This window comes from Natrix helvetica (genome assembly GCF_964273705.1).
Source record: "Natrix helvetica genome assembly, chromosome: 6".
Taxonomy (NCBI): domain Eukaryota; kingdom Metazoa; phylum Chordata; class Lepidosauria; order Squamata; family Natricidae; genus Natrix; species Natrix helvetica.
Window position 1 is genome coordinate 83,753,507 of NC_138553.1, and position 16,657 is coordinate 83,770,163.

Consider the following 16,657-nt stretch of genomic DNA (forward strand, 5'->3'; position numbering starts at 1 on the left):
GTTAGGCCACTAGGAAAACATTCACGTTACCAGCCGTGCCTCGTTTCATGGCCATCACTTTTAAAAGATGCTCAGGAAATACATTGCACTTTAATTTTGGTAGCAAAGGGAAGAGAAAATGGAGCCATTCCCTACCATCACCACTAATTATTTCAAAAAAAAGTTCCCTTTTTATATTTTCAATAGCTGTTTTAATCCCGGAGCCTTCATTCGTTTGTTTGTTCATTCATTCATGTATTCACAATAGCAGAGTTGGAAGGGACCTTGGAGGTCTTCTAGTCTAACCCCATGATCAAGCAGGAGACCCTATACCAGGGTTGTCCAAACTTAGGAACTTTAAGACTTGTGGACTTCAACTCCCAGAATTCCCCAGCCAGCCATGCTGGCTGGGGAATTCTGGGAGTTGAAGTCCACAAGTCTTAAAGTTCCCAAGTTTGGACACCCCTGCCCTATACCATTCCAGACAGATGTTTGTCCAATCTCTTCTTAAACCCTCCAGTGTTGGAGCATTTACAACTTCTGGAGGCAAGTTGTTCCACTGGTTAATTGTTCTCGCTGACAGGAAATTTCTCCTTAGTTCTGGATTGGATTTCTAGTAATCTTCCATTCATTACTTCTTGTCCAGAATAGAATACAGAATAGCAGAGTTGGAAGGGCTTGGAGGTCTTCTAGTCCAGCCCCCTATTTAGGCAGGAAACCCTGCACCACTTCATATAAATGGTTGTCCAATCTCTTCTTAAACCCTTCCAGTGATGGAGATCCCACAACTTCTGGTGGCAACTTCTGTTCCATTGGTTGATAGTTGTCACTGCTTTCTCCTTAGTTCTAGGTTGGATCTCTCCTTCACTAGCATTCATTCATTCATTCATTCATTCATTCATTCATTCATTCATTCATTCATTCATTCACTTTGGTTTAGTTGCTCCCAGCACCAGCAGCACTCTACCACAAAAGCAGTACCTTCCTTGCTCTGACAGCTTTGACCAAGAAGAACTAGGAAATGGTCAAGATTATATGAGAACATTGTTTGGTGACGTTAAGCAGAGCAATAACGAACTGATGGAGAAAACCAAACAGTCCAGAATTCCAGCCGAGTACTACAGTTCTTCATCATCCAGGTAGTTTTTGGAACACTGCCCTTCTTTCGGGAAAAAAACCCCACCCCTAAGTAATCCTGTTTATTAAACCATGAAGATCAGAGGGTTGGGAGAAAGCGGCAGAGAAAGTTTAGAAATTCGGATGTCTCATCTTCAGGATGGACGTTCCTTCCGAGCTTTGCGGTGGAACGGAAGCTTGTCAGAGTTTGTTGCAAAAATCAAATCCAGAAAGCACACACAGATAACTGATTCAGCAGGATTGATTTAAATAAGAAAATTATTTATATACAAGACACACACACACACACACACACACACACACACACACACACACACACCGTATTTTTCGGAGTATAAGATGCACCAAGATTTTGAAGAGGCAAATTTAAAAAAAAGTTTTTGCACTGCAGACCTCCCAAAAATGGCCCGTTTTTTGTGAAAACAGGCCCATTTTTGTCAAACAAAAGGGTAGGCATAGCCTTTAGGAGGCTTATAGAGTGCTCCTGGGGGCTGGGGGGCAAAAATGGGCAAACGTCAGACCGTTTTCCGCTCATTTGTACCCTGCCCAGCCCCCCGGAACACTCTGCAAGGCTCCTAAAGGCTATGCACAGCCATTTGTGCAAAGGGGGGGGGGGGGTCAGGAGGCCAAAAATGTTGCATTCAGTGTGTAAGACTCACCTAGATTTTCAGCCTCTTTTTTGAGGGAAAAAGGTGCATCTTATACTCCGAAAAATACAGAACAGTTTCATTTCAGTTCAGATCAGCAGACAAGTCCAGAGTAGCTTTGTTTCAGAGCTCAGAGCTTAATACAGCTAAGCCACGCCCAGACTTCATACTTAAATTTCTGTTTCCAAAGAAGCCTCATTGGCTGACCCTGTTACCATGCCTCTGCCTGTTCATGAATATTCTGACAGAAGCATAAAGTGAATGAGATACCTACTCAGTTTAAAATCCTTTGAGGGTAAACCTGAGTTCCCAAATCTGAACTGTGAAAATCTGGATAGCCACCAGATTTGGCGGTTGGGTGGATTTTGCTTATCAATGGTTAAATAAATAATCCCAGTGATTGGCGTGATGGTCTAGAGGTAAGGCTTCACAATCAGGAGGCTGTGAGTTCAATCCTAGGGAAAGGCAGATATTTCTCTCTCTGGGCGCAATGAGTAATTGTCTTCTGTGAACACAACAAAGACGATAGAGATAGAGATATGGATGGATGGATGGATGGATGGATGGATGGATGGATAGATAGATGATAGATAGATGATAGATAGATAGATAAATAGATAGATAGAGACAGACAGACAGAGAGAGAGAGAGAGAGAGAGACAGACAGACAGACAGACAGACAGACAGATAGATAGATATTAGATAGAGATAGATAGATGATAGATAGATAGATAGATAGATAGATAGATAGATAGATAGATAGAGAGATATATTATATAGAGATAGATAGATAGATAGAGAGAGAGAGAGAGAGAGAGAGAGAGAGAGATAGAGAGATAGAGAGATAGAGAGAGAGATAGAGAGATAGAGATATGGATGGATGGATGGATGGATGGATGGATGGATGGATGGAGATGGAGATGGAGATGGAGGCGGAGGCGGAGACGGAGACGGAGATGGAGATGGGTGGATGTATGGATGGACAATCAGACAGACTGACAGATAGACAGACAGAGACAATAGACAGACAATAAGGCTGCGTTGTCTAACCGAGTTTTGTTCCCTTCTTTTTTTTAATAGTGTTGGGGATCTTAAAATTACTGAAGTTCATTTTAGGGGCCATTATGTGAAGATACTCAATGATTCATTTGAGAAAGAAGAAAGCCTTGGAGATTATACTCTTCAGCAGAATATTAATGGCCACCCAGAGGCCATTTTTAAATTCCCCCCCAACATCAGAATGAAGCCGAAATCCTGTGTGACGGTGAGTGAAATATGAAAAACGGTTCATTTTACAGAACTACCGGAATGCAAAATTCTCTACTCTGTAGAATGGAATATTAAATATGCTGTCAAGTTGTGGCAACATCTGTGCCTTCCTTCCTTCCTTCCTTCCTTCCTTCCTTCCTTCCTTCCTTCCTTCCTTCCTTCCTTCTCCATCACTGGAGGTTTCAAGAAGAGACTGGACAGCCACCTGTCTGAAATGGTAGAAGGTTCTCCTGCTTGAGCAGGGGGTTGGACTAGAAGACCTCCAAGGTCCCTTCCAACTTTGTTGTTCTGTATTCCTTCCTTCCCTCCCTCCCTCCTCCCTTCCTTCCTTCCTTTCTTCCTTCCAGGAGTCCAAAAAAATTAAGGTAGTGGCCACAACTGCACAATCCCACTCTTCTAGTGTTATCATCGATCTCCTTCCTTCCCTCACAACATGTTCATAAAAATAGTTGCACCACTTAGAAAGTGCTCGGAATGAAGTAGTATAGCGACGGCGATTAAGGTTGTCAATCAACCCAGTAGAATGATCTGGAAGTTGAGTCAAGCAATGGGACGTATTTTCTTGTTGTTGCCTGTCATTGGCTCAATAACCCAACAACAATAATGTGCCAACAAAAGAGTTGACACATTCCAACAAAACTCTGTCTACACAGACTCCTGTGGGAATAAATATCCATCTGGTTCAATTCCAAGCCGAGAGAACGGCACTGGAGACAAAATGGAGGCTGGAGGCTGTTTGGAAAGAAGGCCCGTTTATTGATGGAGAGGACCACATGTTTGTAGTTCTGGTGCAGCTGAACACATGGAATTGAGAGTGGGGGGGTATTTAGACCTTCTCTTGGGCTTTGCACTTGAGCTTCCTGTTCCTGGGCAAGAACATGTATTCTATTTGCTGTGGAGGTTATGTAGGGGCCATAACTGGCTCTTTAGGTTTTCTGAGCTCCCAGGCTTGGTTGAACTTTGGACTGCTGAGATGATGCAATGAAGTGGCTTATGTTTTGAAAGGATGTTGGGCAATTCCTATTATGGCTTAATCATGGCTTTGTTCTGGTTTGGCTCTTGAGTAAGGGCTAATCCTTATTTTGTTTCAAATTTTTAATTTTGTTTTTTATATATATGTATCAATGCATGAACAGTGTGGCACCTGGGTGTCATACATTCTAATACAAACAAAACTAGTAGAATCAATCATAGTTATTACATTCAACCAACATATATTTCTAATAATAATGCACACTATATTAAGTTATAGTCTGTCATTATTTAATTATTCCATGTTTTCTCTTGTTATTTCTTTTATTGTATTATGTAAAAGTGTGTACACTAATATTCCCCCTTTCTCTTATTTCTATCTCTTATTCTAACTTTTAATCATGTCACCCTTTTATTAAAAGAAGTTTTCTTTCTATCCTACCTAACGTTAATCATGTCACCTACCTAAAAAGAAAAGAAAGAGAGAGAAAAAGAAAAGCAAATCAGAACAACAATAAAAAAGAGAAATCACTTCAGTATTTTAATTGGTATGCTTTTTGTGAGGGCTAATCCTATCCCTCAGCCTTTGTTCAGGCTTTGCTGCAGGGAATTTCAGAATATCTTGCCATGAATGGATTTCTGCCTGCAGTATTTGCTTTGCCTATGAATAGAGCTATCTATCTCTTTATCTCTTAAGTGCTGACGTCTGCTGAGGGCTATTAAGAGTGAGCCTGCTTCCTGCCTCTAAAAAAAACATGTTTCTCCATTTCTCATTTAGGGAAATATAATATTCTGCTTTTTTAATATTTCTCAAAATATTTAATTCTTCCAGGGGAGGGACGGGTGCTAACTTTTTACACTCCCCTAACAAACCTGTTGGGACAGAGGTTACTTAGATAAGTCGCCAAGTTTCAGATCGACAAGAAAATAAGTCAGTTGCCTGGCTCAACTTCCAGATATTATAGCTATGCTTTTTACATTCATGATGTTAAAGCTAGTCATTAGGACCAATTATAGAGGCCACCAACAAACAAACAAAAAAACCCTTATTATTTTAAGCAAATCTGGTGCTTTCAGTTGTTGACACCAAATATTGCTCTAGAAATATTTCAGATCTGTGAACAGTCGCGAAGGCTTGTAACTCTTGGACATCTGCAAGGAATTGCTGAGAGTCCAGAGCAGAATCTTCCTGTGGGGTGGGGGGTTTTAGAGAAAGGATGCTGCCATTTCTGCAACTCCGGGGGGTGGGCGGGGGGTCCCACGAAGCAGGGTTGCTGAAAGTGACATCCAGGTTCTCTGGCTCGATGTGCAAGATTTAAAGTACGTAGAAAATCCCCATACAGCGCCAGCAAAGAGGGAAGGCGAGGGGACACGAGGGGAGGAGAGGAGGGGAGAGGAGGGGAGAGGAGGGGAGAGGAGAGGGGAGAGAAGGGGAGTGGGAGGAGAAGAGATAAGAGAGGAGAAGGGAAGGAGAGGAAAAGAGATGGGAGAGGAGAGGGGAGAGAAGGGGAGTGGGAGGAGAAGAGATAAGAGAGGAGAGGGGAAGGAGAGGAAAAGAGATGGGAGAGGAGAGGGGAGAGAAGGGGAGTGGGAGGAGAAGAGATAAGAGAGGAGAGGGGAGAGAAGGGGAGTGGGAGGAGAAGAGATAAGAGAGGAGAGGGGAAGGAGAGGAAAAGAGATGGGAGAGGAGAGGGGAGAGAAGGGGAGTGGGAGGAGAAGAGATAAGAGAGGAGAGGGGAAGGGAAGGAGAGGAAAGGAGATGGGAGAGGAGAGGAGGGGGAGAGAGGAAAGGAGAAAGGGTAGAAGGGAGAGGGGAGGGGTGATGAGGGGAGAGGGGAGTGGAGTGGGAGAAGAGATGAGAGAGGGGAGGGAAGAGGAGGGGAGAGGAAAAGAGATGGGAGAGAAGAGGAAAAGATGGGAGAGGAGGGGAGGGGAGAAGAGAGTGGGAGGGAAAAGAGGGGAGAGAGAAAGAGAGGGAGACGAAAAGAGATGGGAGAAGAGAGGAGGAAGGGAAAGAGAAAGGAGAGGAGAGGGAGGAGAAGAGATGGGAGGGGAGGGGCAAGGACAGGAGAGCAGAGAAGGGGAGAAGGACGGGGAGAAGAAGAGAAGGGAGAAGAAAGGAGAGGGGAGGAGAGGGGAGGAAAAGAAAGAGAGAAATAAAAGGGAGGAAGGAAGGAAGGAGGGAAGAGAAAGAAAGAAAAGAAAGAGAAAGATTAGAAAGAAAACTATTTTTGAGACTAAGTCTCCTCTGACTATGGGAAAATTCAGGCGGCCAGGGGTGTGAGGCTTAATGCTCCCTTGCGCTCTCTTGCAGGTCTGGTCCATGGATTCTAACAGGCCCCATAATCCTCCCTCGGATTATCTCTGGAAGGAGCTGGACAGGTTTCATTCTGGCTCTGACTGCACCACCATCCTCTGCCATCCTTCCGGCCAGGTGACTCTTCCGGGTGTCCCCCTCGGTTCTTGCTTTTTTAAGATATGCAGGTAGCCCTCGGTTTACGATCAGAACTGAGCCCAACATTTCTGTTGCTAAGCCAGGCAGTCGTTAAGTGAGTTTTGCCCCATTGTATGACTTTTCTTGTCACAGCTATAATAGCGAACCACTGCACGGTTGTAAACTGAATCGGTCTTCCCCGTTGACTTTGCTGGTCAGAAGGTCACAAAGTGGGATTAAATGATCCTGGGATGCCACAGCTGTCATAAGTATGAGTCAGCTGTCAAGCATCTGAAGTCTGATCACTTTGGGGATGCTGCCACAGTCATTAAGTGTGAAAAACGATCATGAGTCCCTTTTTTCAACACCGTCATAACTGCGAATGGTCACTCAACGGAAGGTGGTAAGACGAGGAGAAGCTCCCATTCAAATCGGGCAAGCAGAGATTCCGGTTGAGTAGGAAAAGGGTCACCAAATAATCTCCTTTTTTTCCTTCTTTGTCTTAGAAATAAAATTATAGGTAGCTAGAATTCCAGATAGCAGCTTGGCCTTCCTAGGTAAATCAAGGTGGAGGAGGAGGAGGAGGAGGAGGAGGAGGAGGAGGAGGAGGAGGAGGAGGAGGAGGAGGAGGAGGAGGAGGAGGAGGAGGAGGAGGAGGAGGAGGAGGAGGAGGAGGAGGTGGTGGTGGTGGTGGTGGTGGTGGTGGTGGTGGTGGTGGTGTGGGAATCAGGGTCAGCATCAAGGCAGCCTGAGAGCTCCGAGGGGGAAGAAGGAATGGAGCGGTCTGTCAGCCCTCAGATGGAGAGTCAACAGCTCCCAGGTCTGGAGGTGGCTGATGAGGAAGAGGAGGAACAGCTGGTTTACAGTGCCTGGATGCCCAGAAGGCAGAGGGGAGGAGAGCAGTGGAAATCTATGGGCCGGTCCTTGGGACAGAAAAGCCACCGTTGCTAGCAAAGCCCCACCCTAGCTCTGGGGATAAAAGGCAGGGGGCAGAGATGAATAGATGTGGCAGACAACTATTCATCTTCTGGACGGACGGACAGACGGACAGACTTGTCAGCCTGTGAGAGAAACTTTGTCGGGACCGCTGATGCTCCTAATAAAGGGATCTTGAGTTCACGCCAGGGGGTTTGCCGTGTTTGGGGAGCTGGCTCAGAACAGTCCTGTCTCTTTTCTAGGCTGTGGCTTGGTACACGCCCATCAACTGGAGGAGGAAGTCATTGAAGGTGATGGACTCTGATGCGAGAGTCAGCAAGAAATCCATGGAGGCCGTGAGAAGAGCCAAGGTCCAACCAAAACAGGACCCGTGGGAAGCCAGAGCGTTTGACACGTGGCAAGGGTTGCCCAATCAAAGCCATCTGACGGAACCCGAACCAGATTACATCCTAAGGTGCGGTTCAGGAAGGAAGCGCTCCGTGATTTCTATTCCATCGAACCGTCTGCTCTGTAAGGTTTAGATAGGCACCATGGTGGCACAGTGGCTGGAGTACAGCATGGCAGGCTAAACTCTGCCCTCTGTCAGGAGTTCAATCCTGACTGGCTCAAAGTCAACTCAGCCTTCCTTCCTTCCTTCCTTCCTTCCTTCCTTCCTTCCTTCCTTCCTTCCTTCCTTCCTTTCTTCCTTCCTTCCTCAATCTCCTTCCTGATGGCACAGTGGTTAGAATGCAGTATGGCAGGCTAAACTCTGCCCACTGCCAGCAGTTCGATCCTGACCAGCTCAAGGTTGACTCAGCCTTCCATCCTTGCGAGGTGGGTAAAATGAGGACCCAGATTGTTGGGGGCAAAAGGCTGGCTCTGTAAACCGCTTAGAGGGGGATGTAAAAGCACAGTGAAGTGGTATATATGGCCATCGCTGGCCATCGGGGATGAACAATTAGCCCCCGTGGAACGGGCACGCAATTTGGGCGTCCTCCTTGATGCCCGGCTGGCTATGGAAGATCATGTGGCAGCCGTGGCGAGGGGGACATTCCACCAGGTTCGCCTGGTGCGCCAATTGCGACCCCTTTTTGACCAGGAGGCCCTGCGCACAGTCACTCACGCGCTGGTGACGTCTCGCCTGGACTACTGTAATGCTCTCTACATGGGGCTCCCCTTGAGGTGCACCCGGAGACTGCAGTTGGTCCAGAATGCAGCCGCGCGGGTAATTATGGGGAGATCGAGGTTCTCCCATATAACACCGCTCCTGTGCGAGCTGCACTGGCTTCCTGTGGCCTACCGGGTGCGCTTCAAGGTGTTAGTCACCATCTTCAAAGCGCTCCATGGCACAGGGCCTAGTTACCTGCGGGATCGTGTCCTGCCCCATACATCCCTGCAGCCCATTCGCTCACACAGAGAGGGTCTCCTCCGGGTGCCGTCCTCTAGAGATTGTCAGAGGGCGGTGCCCAGGAGTAGGTCCTTCTCTGTGGCGGGCCCTACCCTTTGGAACGACCTCCCCCCAGACATTAGAACAACAACCGATCTCAGCTCCTTCCGCAGTAAACTGAAGACCCACCTGTTTCGGCTAGCCGGCCTGGCATAATTCGACAACTTTTCCACCCCTAGGTCATTTTTTAATTGTTAATTTTAGTTTTTAAACTATTAATGTTATTGGGGTTTTAACCTTTTTGAGTATTGTAATTATTTATTTATTTTTTACCTCCTCTGTATGACACTGTGCTGACTGTTGCTTGTGTACGTCGCCCCGAGTCCCTGTGGGGAGAGGGGGCGACTAATAAGTTCAAATAAATAAATAAATAAATAAATAAATAAATAAATAAATAAATAAATAAATAAATAAATAAATAAATAAATAATAAATAAATAAATAAATAAATAAATAAATAAATAAATAAATAAATAAATAAATAAATAGTCTAAGTGCTAGTGCTAAGCGCGATTATACGAAGACCATCTCTTGGAGAGGTTTAAGGGGGAAAAAATTGATGTTTAAGAACAATGGAAAGCTTATGGACTGGAGACAAATGCCTTGGGTGCCTAATCGTAGTTGGCCAATAAATAATTATGTCCTATTCTGTTCTATTCTGCATTCTATTCTGTTCTGTTCTACTCTACTCTATATTCTATTCTTTATTACGTTCTCTTCTCTCCTTTCCTCTCCTCTATTCTACTCTACTGTATATTCTATTCTTCATTCCGTTCTCTTCTCTTCTCCTGTTCTCTCCTCTCCTCTATTCTACTCTTCTCTTCTCTATATTCTATTCTTCATTATATTCTCTTCTCTTCTTTTCTTTTCTCTCCTTTCCTCTCCTCTATTCTACTCTACTCTACTCTATATTGTATTCTTCATTCCATTCTCTCCTCTTCTCCTGTTCTCTCCTCTATTCTCCTCTTCTCTTCTCTATATTTTGTTCTTCATTTTATTCTCTTCTTTTCTTTTCTCTTCTTTCCTCTCCTCTATTCTATTCTATTCCATTCCATTCTACTCTACTCTACATTCTATTCTTCATTCTGTTCTCTTCTCTTCTTTCCTCTCCTCTATTATATTCTACTCTACTCTACTCTACTCTATATATGCTGTTAGCCACTGTCTCACATAGAAATGGAAATCCTTGACCACAAGTTGATAAGTACCTATATAGCAGCACGATTGAAACCCCCCCCCCCCCCACCTTGTCCATGCCTATAAGGGAAGTTTAGTCCTGTTGACACAGCCAACATCTTGCCTTGTTACGTTGTCCCCGCAAACTATGCTCCAAAGTCCTTTCCAAAAATTAAATGCGATACGTTGCCCATCTCAGGGTTGTTGTTTTTTTTAAAGCATTTAAAGGGTAGCAGAGGAGACCCAGGAAATACACAGGAAAGTGAGGAGAAATAGATCTTATATAAGAGAATTAAAACTACAGCAGCCCACGGATATTAATTCCAGGAGAAGGAGGAGAAGGAGGGGAGAGACGGTACTTAAATGAAACAATTAAGTTGTGGAATCACTTACGTTTAATAGTAAGCACTCGAGGTGGCGTTAAAGGTAGATTAATCAGAGGGATGCTGAATGTATCTCTCAGCTTTAATAACTCAATCTCATGTCTTATATTCAGAGTACCAGTTGCTAGGAAACCAGTCAGGGGACAAGATTGTCACATTTTCGGTCTACTTGTCACTTTCATACGTCTTGTTCAACACATCAGGAAAATGTGTCCATTTATAGTTTACTATACATACATCTTTTTCTTTCAATCCTCTTCCTCTTTGTTCCCTGACCTCCACAGGCACAAAAAAAAGGGTAGGTGGGTGCAATTTTTGATTTCTCTATTGTGATATCACAATTTCTCCTCGCTTGACACCTTTCCAGAATGCAGAAACAAGTGCATCAATATATATATCTGCAAATACCTGCAATACCCATAGCGGTAACGTAGAAAAAGGCAGAAAGTGGAAAGAGAGAGAAAGTGGGGTGAATTCTGATGTTGTTTCGCACTTTAAGTGGCCTTTGGAGAAGCCACAACAAGGAGTGAAAGGAAAATGTGTTCTTGCTTCGTGTACACAGCAAACGTGAAGGAACATACGATATGTGAACTAGAAATGGATCACGTGAACAAAACACACACAGAGAAATCACCTTGAACTGGGGAAAGAGGACATCAAACGTGGACATATTCCACAAAGTCCTTCCCAAGAATTGTATTATTTTTGAGGTGAATTTCTGGGCATGAAGGATGTGTTGTTCCACAAAGCTTGTGTTCTTTTTACCTGATGTGTAGATCCAACGAACCATCAGAGAGCACCAGAGAGCACACCGTCCTCCTCCTCCTCCTCTTCTCCTCCTCTCTTCATCCTCCTCCTCCCTTCTAGCATTGATGAGGTTACTTACTTTGGGTCAGGAAACGTTTGCAAGAAAACCACCCAGCTCAGAGAGCACCAAGGACCCCACAGTTCTCCTCCTTCTTCTTTTCTTCCTCCTTCTCCTCCTCTCTCCTCCTCCTCTCTTCATCCTCCTCCTCCTCCTCCCTTTTAGTACTGATGCTGTTACCTCCTTGGGTCATGAAACGTCTGCAAGAAAAAAATATTGAAGCTCAGAGAGTTCCAAGGACCAAATATTCCCCTTGATTGGTTTTGGTTTTTCTTTTCATAGGGAAAAAAAGATGCCCCCCATCCGGCGCCCTGTTCAGAATTCGTGGTGCCAAAGTCCGAGCTCTCCCACGCACCCACATTTTACTCTGGGGAGGACCCTCCCGCCAGGCAGCAAGGAAATCCACATGCTGAGCCAAACGAGGACACAGGGGGTGAAATCTTTTCCTGATCTTGGTGAGTTTAAAGTCACTTGTAGAGAGCTGGACTGACCTTTGAGGAGGGGGAGGGGGAGGAAGAGAGACAAGGGGAAGGACAAGAGGAGGAGAAAGGGAGAGGGGGAGGAGCAGGAAAGAGAGAAGGGGAAAAAGGAGGAGAAAAGAAGGAGAAGAGAGGAAGGACAAGAGGTGGAGGAGGAGAAAGGGGGAAAAGAGGAGGAGAAAAGAAGGAGAGGAGGAGGAAGGAAGGAAGTAGAAAGAGAGAAGTGGGAAAGGAGAAGGAGGAGAAAAGAAGAAAGGGAGAGGAGGAGGAGTGAAGTCTGCTATTTGCCATGACTTTGCAATTCCTTCAAAATGGCTTGCAATGGTAGGTCACCTCCTATTAACAGTGAGAAGGGTGCCGTGAAATTCTCCCTAAGGATTCTGAAAAGAAGCAAAACGTCCTATGAAATTTCAGACCAAGCCCCCCCTCCCCCTTCCCTCTTTCTCCCCAGCCTCAGGCCTCTGGCAGAGGCACACATGGACCTCTCCAAAAAAGTGTGGCTCGCTTGCCCACGAATCCCAACGTGGCTCGAATGATGGAAATGCAAAAAAAAAAAAACAACCCAAAAAATATGGCTGCTCTTTCAGGTTGCTTTAGGAAACACACACACACACACACACACACACACACACACACACACACACACACTGTCTCCCGCAGCCCGGTCCCTTCCCTTGCAACTTTTCAAGAACGCAGATTGAAAAACAACGACTGTGTGATTTCTCACAAGTGCATAAATCCGTAAGCGTCCTTTGAAATGCAGTCTTGGCAGAGAAGGGGGGGACCTGCCATTCCTGCCTACCAATCACTCCTGTGGTGGCCTCTTCCAGTCGCGGGAGAAGATGCAGGAAACAGGTTTCATCCCTGTAAATCTATTTCCACGGGTAGGAATGATGAAAGCTTTGCGCTGGGAAATAGAGGCAGCTACGCTCAACGAAGAAAGAATGAGACAATCGAAGCGGAGGAGGAGAAAGGGGATATGGAGAGGCCAGGAGTCTCCGGAGAAGGAGTTGTGCGTTGTGCACTGCACAAATGGAACAGGCCTCCTAATATTAGGTGAACGTTGAGACGGCCTTAGTGGTATTTGCATCTACAGTACGGGAATGTTAAAATTCTATCTCGCCTCTGCTCCCAAGGCAAAATGTTAATGTGGATCCCCTTGGGGTTTAACAAGGATGGATGGATGGATGGATAGATGCAGAGAGGGGAGGGAGGGTGAGGGGAGGGAGGGAGAGAGAGGATAGATACAGCGAGAGGAGGATGGATGGATGGATGGATGGATGGATGGATGGATAGATGATAGATAGATAGATAGATACATAGATACATAGATAGATAGATAGATAGATGATAGATAGATGATAGATGATAGATAGATAGATAGATAGATAGATAGATAGATAGATAGATAGATAGATAGATAGATAGATAGATAGATAGATAGAGTATAGAGATGATGGAGTAGGAGGAAAGGGAGGAGAAGGAGAAGAAGAAGAAGAAGAAGAAGAAGAAGAAGAAGAAGAAGAAGAAGAAGAAGAAGAAGAAGAAGAAGAAGAAGATAGATAGACAGACAGACAGACAGACAGACAGACAGACAGACAGACAGACAGACAGACAATAGATTATATGAATGCTGACAATGCTATTTTTTATCTTAAAAGTGTCTTGTCTTCCCATGTATTGGGATCAAACATTTGAACCCCAAAATTTGTAGTGCCTCCATTCCCTTCTGCCTTCTTCTTCTCTTTCCTGAAAATACTACTTGAGTTGGTCGTGACTTCCTCATGAATTTACAGACCAAGCCCATATCAAGGTTTATTTTTCCTATGGGGGGTGGGTGTTTCTCCCCAGGAATCAATAATAGACCGATAGCCCCTTCAGCCCCTTCTATTCAAGAAGGAATTCACCTCTGTCCGAAATGTATTATCCGTACTAAGGTTGCCCGGAAGAAAGGCAGAAAGGGGGGGGGGGGGGAATGTGGCTGCTAAAACCTTTTTATTTTCTATGCATAACTAATGTCGCCATGAGGCAGGTTTATAGCTCCATTATGGAACTGGGGTCTCTTGGGAAAAGGCGTGTACATCTCATTGGCGGGATGGTGATGGTGATCTATCTATCATCTATCTATCTATCCTATCATCTATCTATCTATCTATCTATCTATCTATCTATCTATCTATCCTATCTGTCTATCTATCTGTCAATCTCTCTCCCTCTCCATCCATCCATCCATCCATCCATCCATCCATCTATCATCTATCTATCTTTCTATTTATCCTATCATCTATCTATCTTTCTATTTATCAACTATCTATCAATCTATTTATCATCTATCTATCATTCTATCTATCATTCTATCTATCCATCTATCTATCTATATTCCTGTATTATCTATATGTCCATCTATCTATCTATCTATCTATCTATCTAGCTGTCTGTCTGTCTGTATCTATTTTCCTGTCTGGTCTGTCAGTCTATTATCTCAAAATGCTCATAACCCAAAGGAAAAATATAAGAGCCTTTGGGAAAGAGGGAGGGAGGGAGGGAGGGAGGGAGGGAGAGAGAGAGAGAGAGAGAGACTTGTATTTTGAAAGCTTTAAGACCCCAAAGTCCATGTTAGCCTAAGCATTTGAAGTTTGCAAACTATTTTTGATTTTATCCTCTGCTATTACATTAATTTAAAAAGAACCAGGGGGAGGAAGTAATTCTCATCTGCCATGCTGAATGTTATTTCATTGAAAGGTTTCATTTTTCCTCTACAGATAGTTCCTACTTAGGAGAAGGTTATAAGGTAAAGCTAGCCACCGCATACAGGTACAAGAAAAACCGAATAAAGCCACCACGATCAGCTGGGGTAAGTTGGGGGGGGGGAATGTGAGTTTGATTTCCATTGAAATCCTGTTGTTACACGTGGAATTTTACAGAGGAAAATAAACACTGAAAGCCTTTTTTTCAAGAAGCTTAAAATCAGGGAGAAGGCAGACTAGAAGACCTCCAAGGCAGAGGTGAGTTTGGACCGATTCGGCCGAGTTGGTAGGAACTGGGCCGGATACACGCCTGAACCGGTTCTATCCTCGGGGCTGCCATCTTGATTTTCTCTTTTGCACATGCGCAGAACTATCTTCAGTGAAAAACTGTTATTTTTTTCCCTTTTTTAATGTGCGCATGCGCAGACCTTTCTAGGTGGAGATGCTCATGCGCGTGGAGCAAAACTTTTCGGGCATCGAACCGGTAGTAATGGTGGCAGGAACTCACCCCTGCTCCAAGGTCCCTTCCAGTTCTGTGATTCTATGATTCTTTGAGTCGATGCCCTCAATTGGGTGTAGACTCTTAGCCACAAGATAGTTGGACTTTCTCTGGGGTGATTTGACCTCTGTGTGGCTCCTCAGAGCTTCCAAAACTGCACCCATCACCACTGTAAACAAGATGGCATCCGTAGCGTGACCAAAAAGGTGGTTTTAGACCAGGGGTGTCAAACTTGTATTGAGGTTGTGTTTAACCTCAGGGGGCCGGGTGGGCATGGCCAGGATGGACATCACCAGGGTGAGCGTGGCCAGCTCAACGTCACTTATGTTGGGGGAACTTGTGGTGGCCTGGGTGGGGCTGGAGGGGATCCTCCTGCAGCCTTCTGCCAGTGAAAATGGAGAAAAGGCCAGCTCCATTTTTGCTGGCAGAAGCCCTGCAGGACAGTCCTTCGATATTTCCAGGGCCTTGAGTTTGACACCCTGGTTTTAGACCTTCAAGGAGACCGTCTTGTTGTTATCCGCCAGTGGCCAGTGGAGCTGGCAGCAGACTCAGACAGTGAGGAGGTTGGGGAGGAAACTGAGCCAGTCCTGGAGTCTGGGGAAGACTCTGATGAGGGCTCTGAGTCGGAGGCAGAGAGGGGGCCAGGGCCGTCCAACAGTCATCAGCTGCCTTTGGAGTCAGACATCAGTGGGGCAGAAGAACAGCTGGAGCCTGTTCCCAATGTGCGCATGCGCAGAGTTGCCAGACGAAGGGAACAGCTAAAGAACAGGGGTCGACTCGGGAGTAAGGCCACAGGTGGAGGGTGAATGGCCCCTCCCAGAGGAAATAAAAGAGGAGCAAAAGGGGAGTGGAGTGGAGTTTGCAGGAGACCATTAGTTCGCTTCATTGGTTTGTGATTCTCCGAGACTCCTTGTGAAGTTTTGCAGATATTAGCCTGGCAGTTCTCCAAGTGAGATAAGGTCTGTGACTGTAAATCCTCCCTTGAAAGACTTGGCTGGATGGGAATGAGCAGAATTCACAGCCAATGAATAAAAGGGTGTTTTGTCGTGACCAGGAGTTTGCTTCAGGCTCTTAGGAAGCCTCAGTCAGAACACATCTCAGCTGCCCTCTTGGCTTTTTCTCCACCCCCAAGGTTGTCCTCAAGTCAATGTAACGGACGATGGACCGACATGAAAGAAAGGAGAAGGAAGCAGCCGCCGTTGGTAGAGAATGGGGACGCAGACCGGAAGGAACGGCCTTGCGATCACCGACACTGGATTGGCTCCCTTCGCAACGGAAGGACGTCTGCTTGTGGCCCTTTGTCTGAAGAGTCTCCGCTCAGCACCTCAGAATGAATAAATGTAAAATATACACGAGAGTCTGACGCACAGTTCGGCAGAGAGGAACGTGTGATTTCCAGGCGGACCAACGGGGCAGTGGTGAAATCTAAATTCCCCCCCCCAACCGGTTCTGTGGGCGTGGCTTGGTGGGATGGGGTCATGTGACTGGGTGGGCGTGGTCATTTTTTTTTCACTTTCAGCTGTTAAAAAGGAGGGGGGAAATGATTCCAACGATCACGCGGTAAGGACGATCCTCGGAAGCTTTTTTTTTTTTTTACTACCGGTTCGCAGAACCAAGGACAATCGTATTATTATTATTATTATTATTATTATTATTATTATTATTATTATTATTATTATTATTATTTTGATTAACGCACCATTTTTAA

The 16,657-nt window shown here is 45.2% G+C and overlaps 1 protein-coding gene across 2 annotated transcripts in view; it reads left to right on the forward strand.

The window, feature by feature from the left end:
* The window catches only part of LMNTD1 (lamin tail domain containing 1), a 71,130-nt gene extending 54,788 nt beyond the window's left edge, over nucleotides 1-16,342 (forward strand). For both annotated transcript variants that reach the window (XM_081957563.1, XM_081957564.1), the window contains 7 exons: nucleotides 920-1,118; nucleotides 2,844-3,027; nucleotides 6,319-6,438; nucleotides 7,617-7,828; nucleotides 11,507-11,679; nucleotides 14,466-14,557; nucleotides 16,082-16,342. In XM_081957563.1, coding sequence (XP_081813689.1) covers nucleotides 920-1,118; nucleotides 2,844-3,027; nucleotides 6,319-6,438; nucleotides 7,617-7,828; nucleotides 11,507-11,679; nucleotides 14,466-14,557; nucleotides 16,082-16,102 — 1,001 coding nt within the window. In that variant the 3' untranslated portion in view covers nucleotides 16,103-16,342. The remainder of the gene's footprint in view (nucleotides 1-919; nucleotides 1,119-2,843; nucleotides 3,028-6,318; nucleotides 6,439-7,616; nucleotides 7,829-11,506; nucleotides 11,680-14,465; nucleotides 14,558-16,081) is intronic.
* The last annotated feature ends 315 nt before the right edge of the window (nucleotides 16,343-16,657 follow it).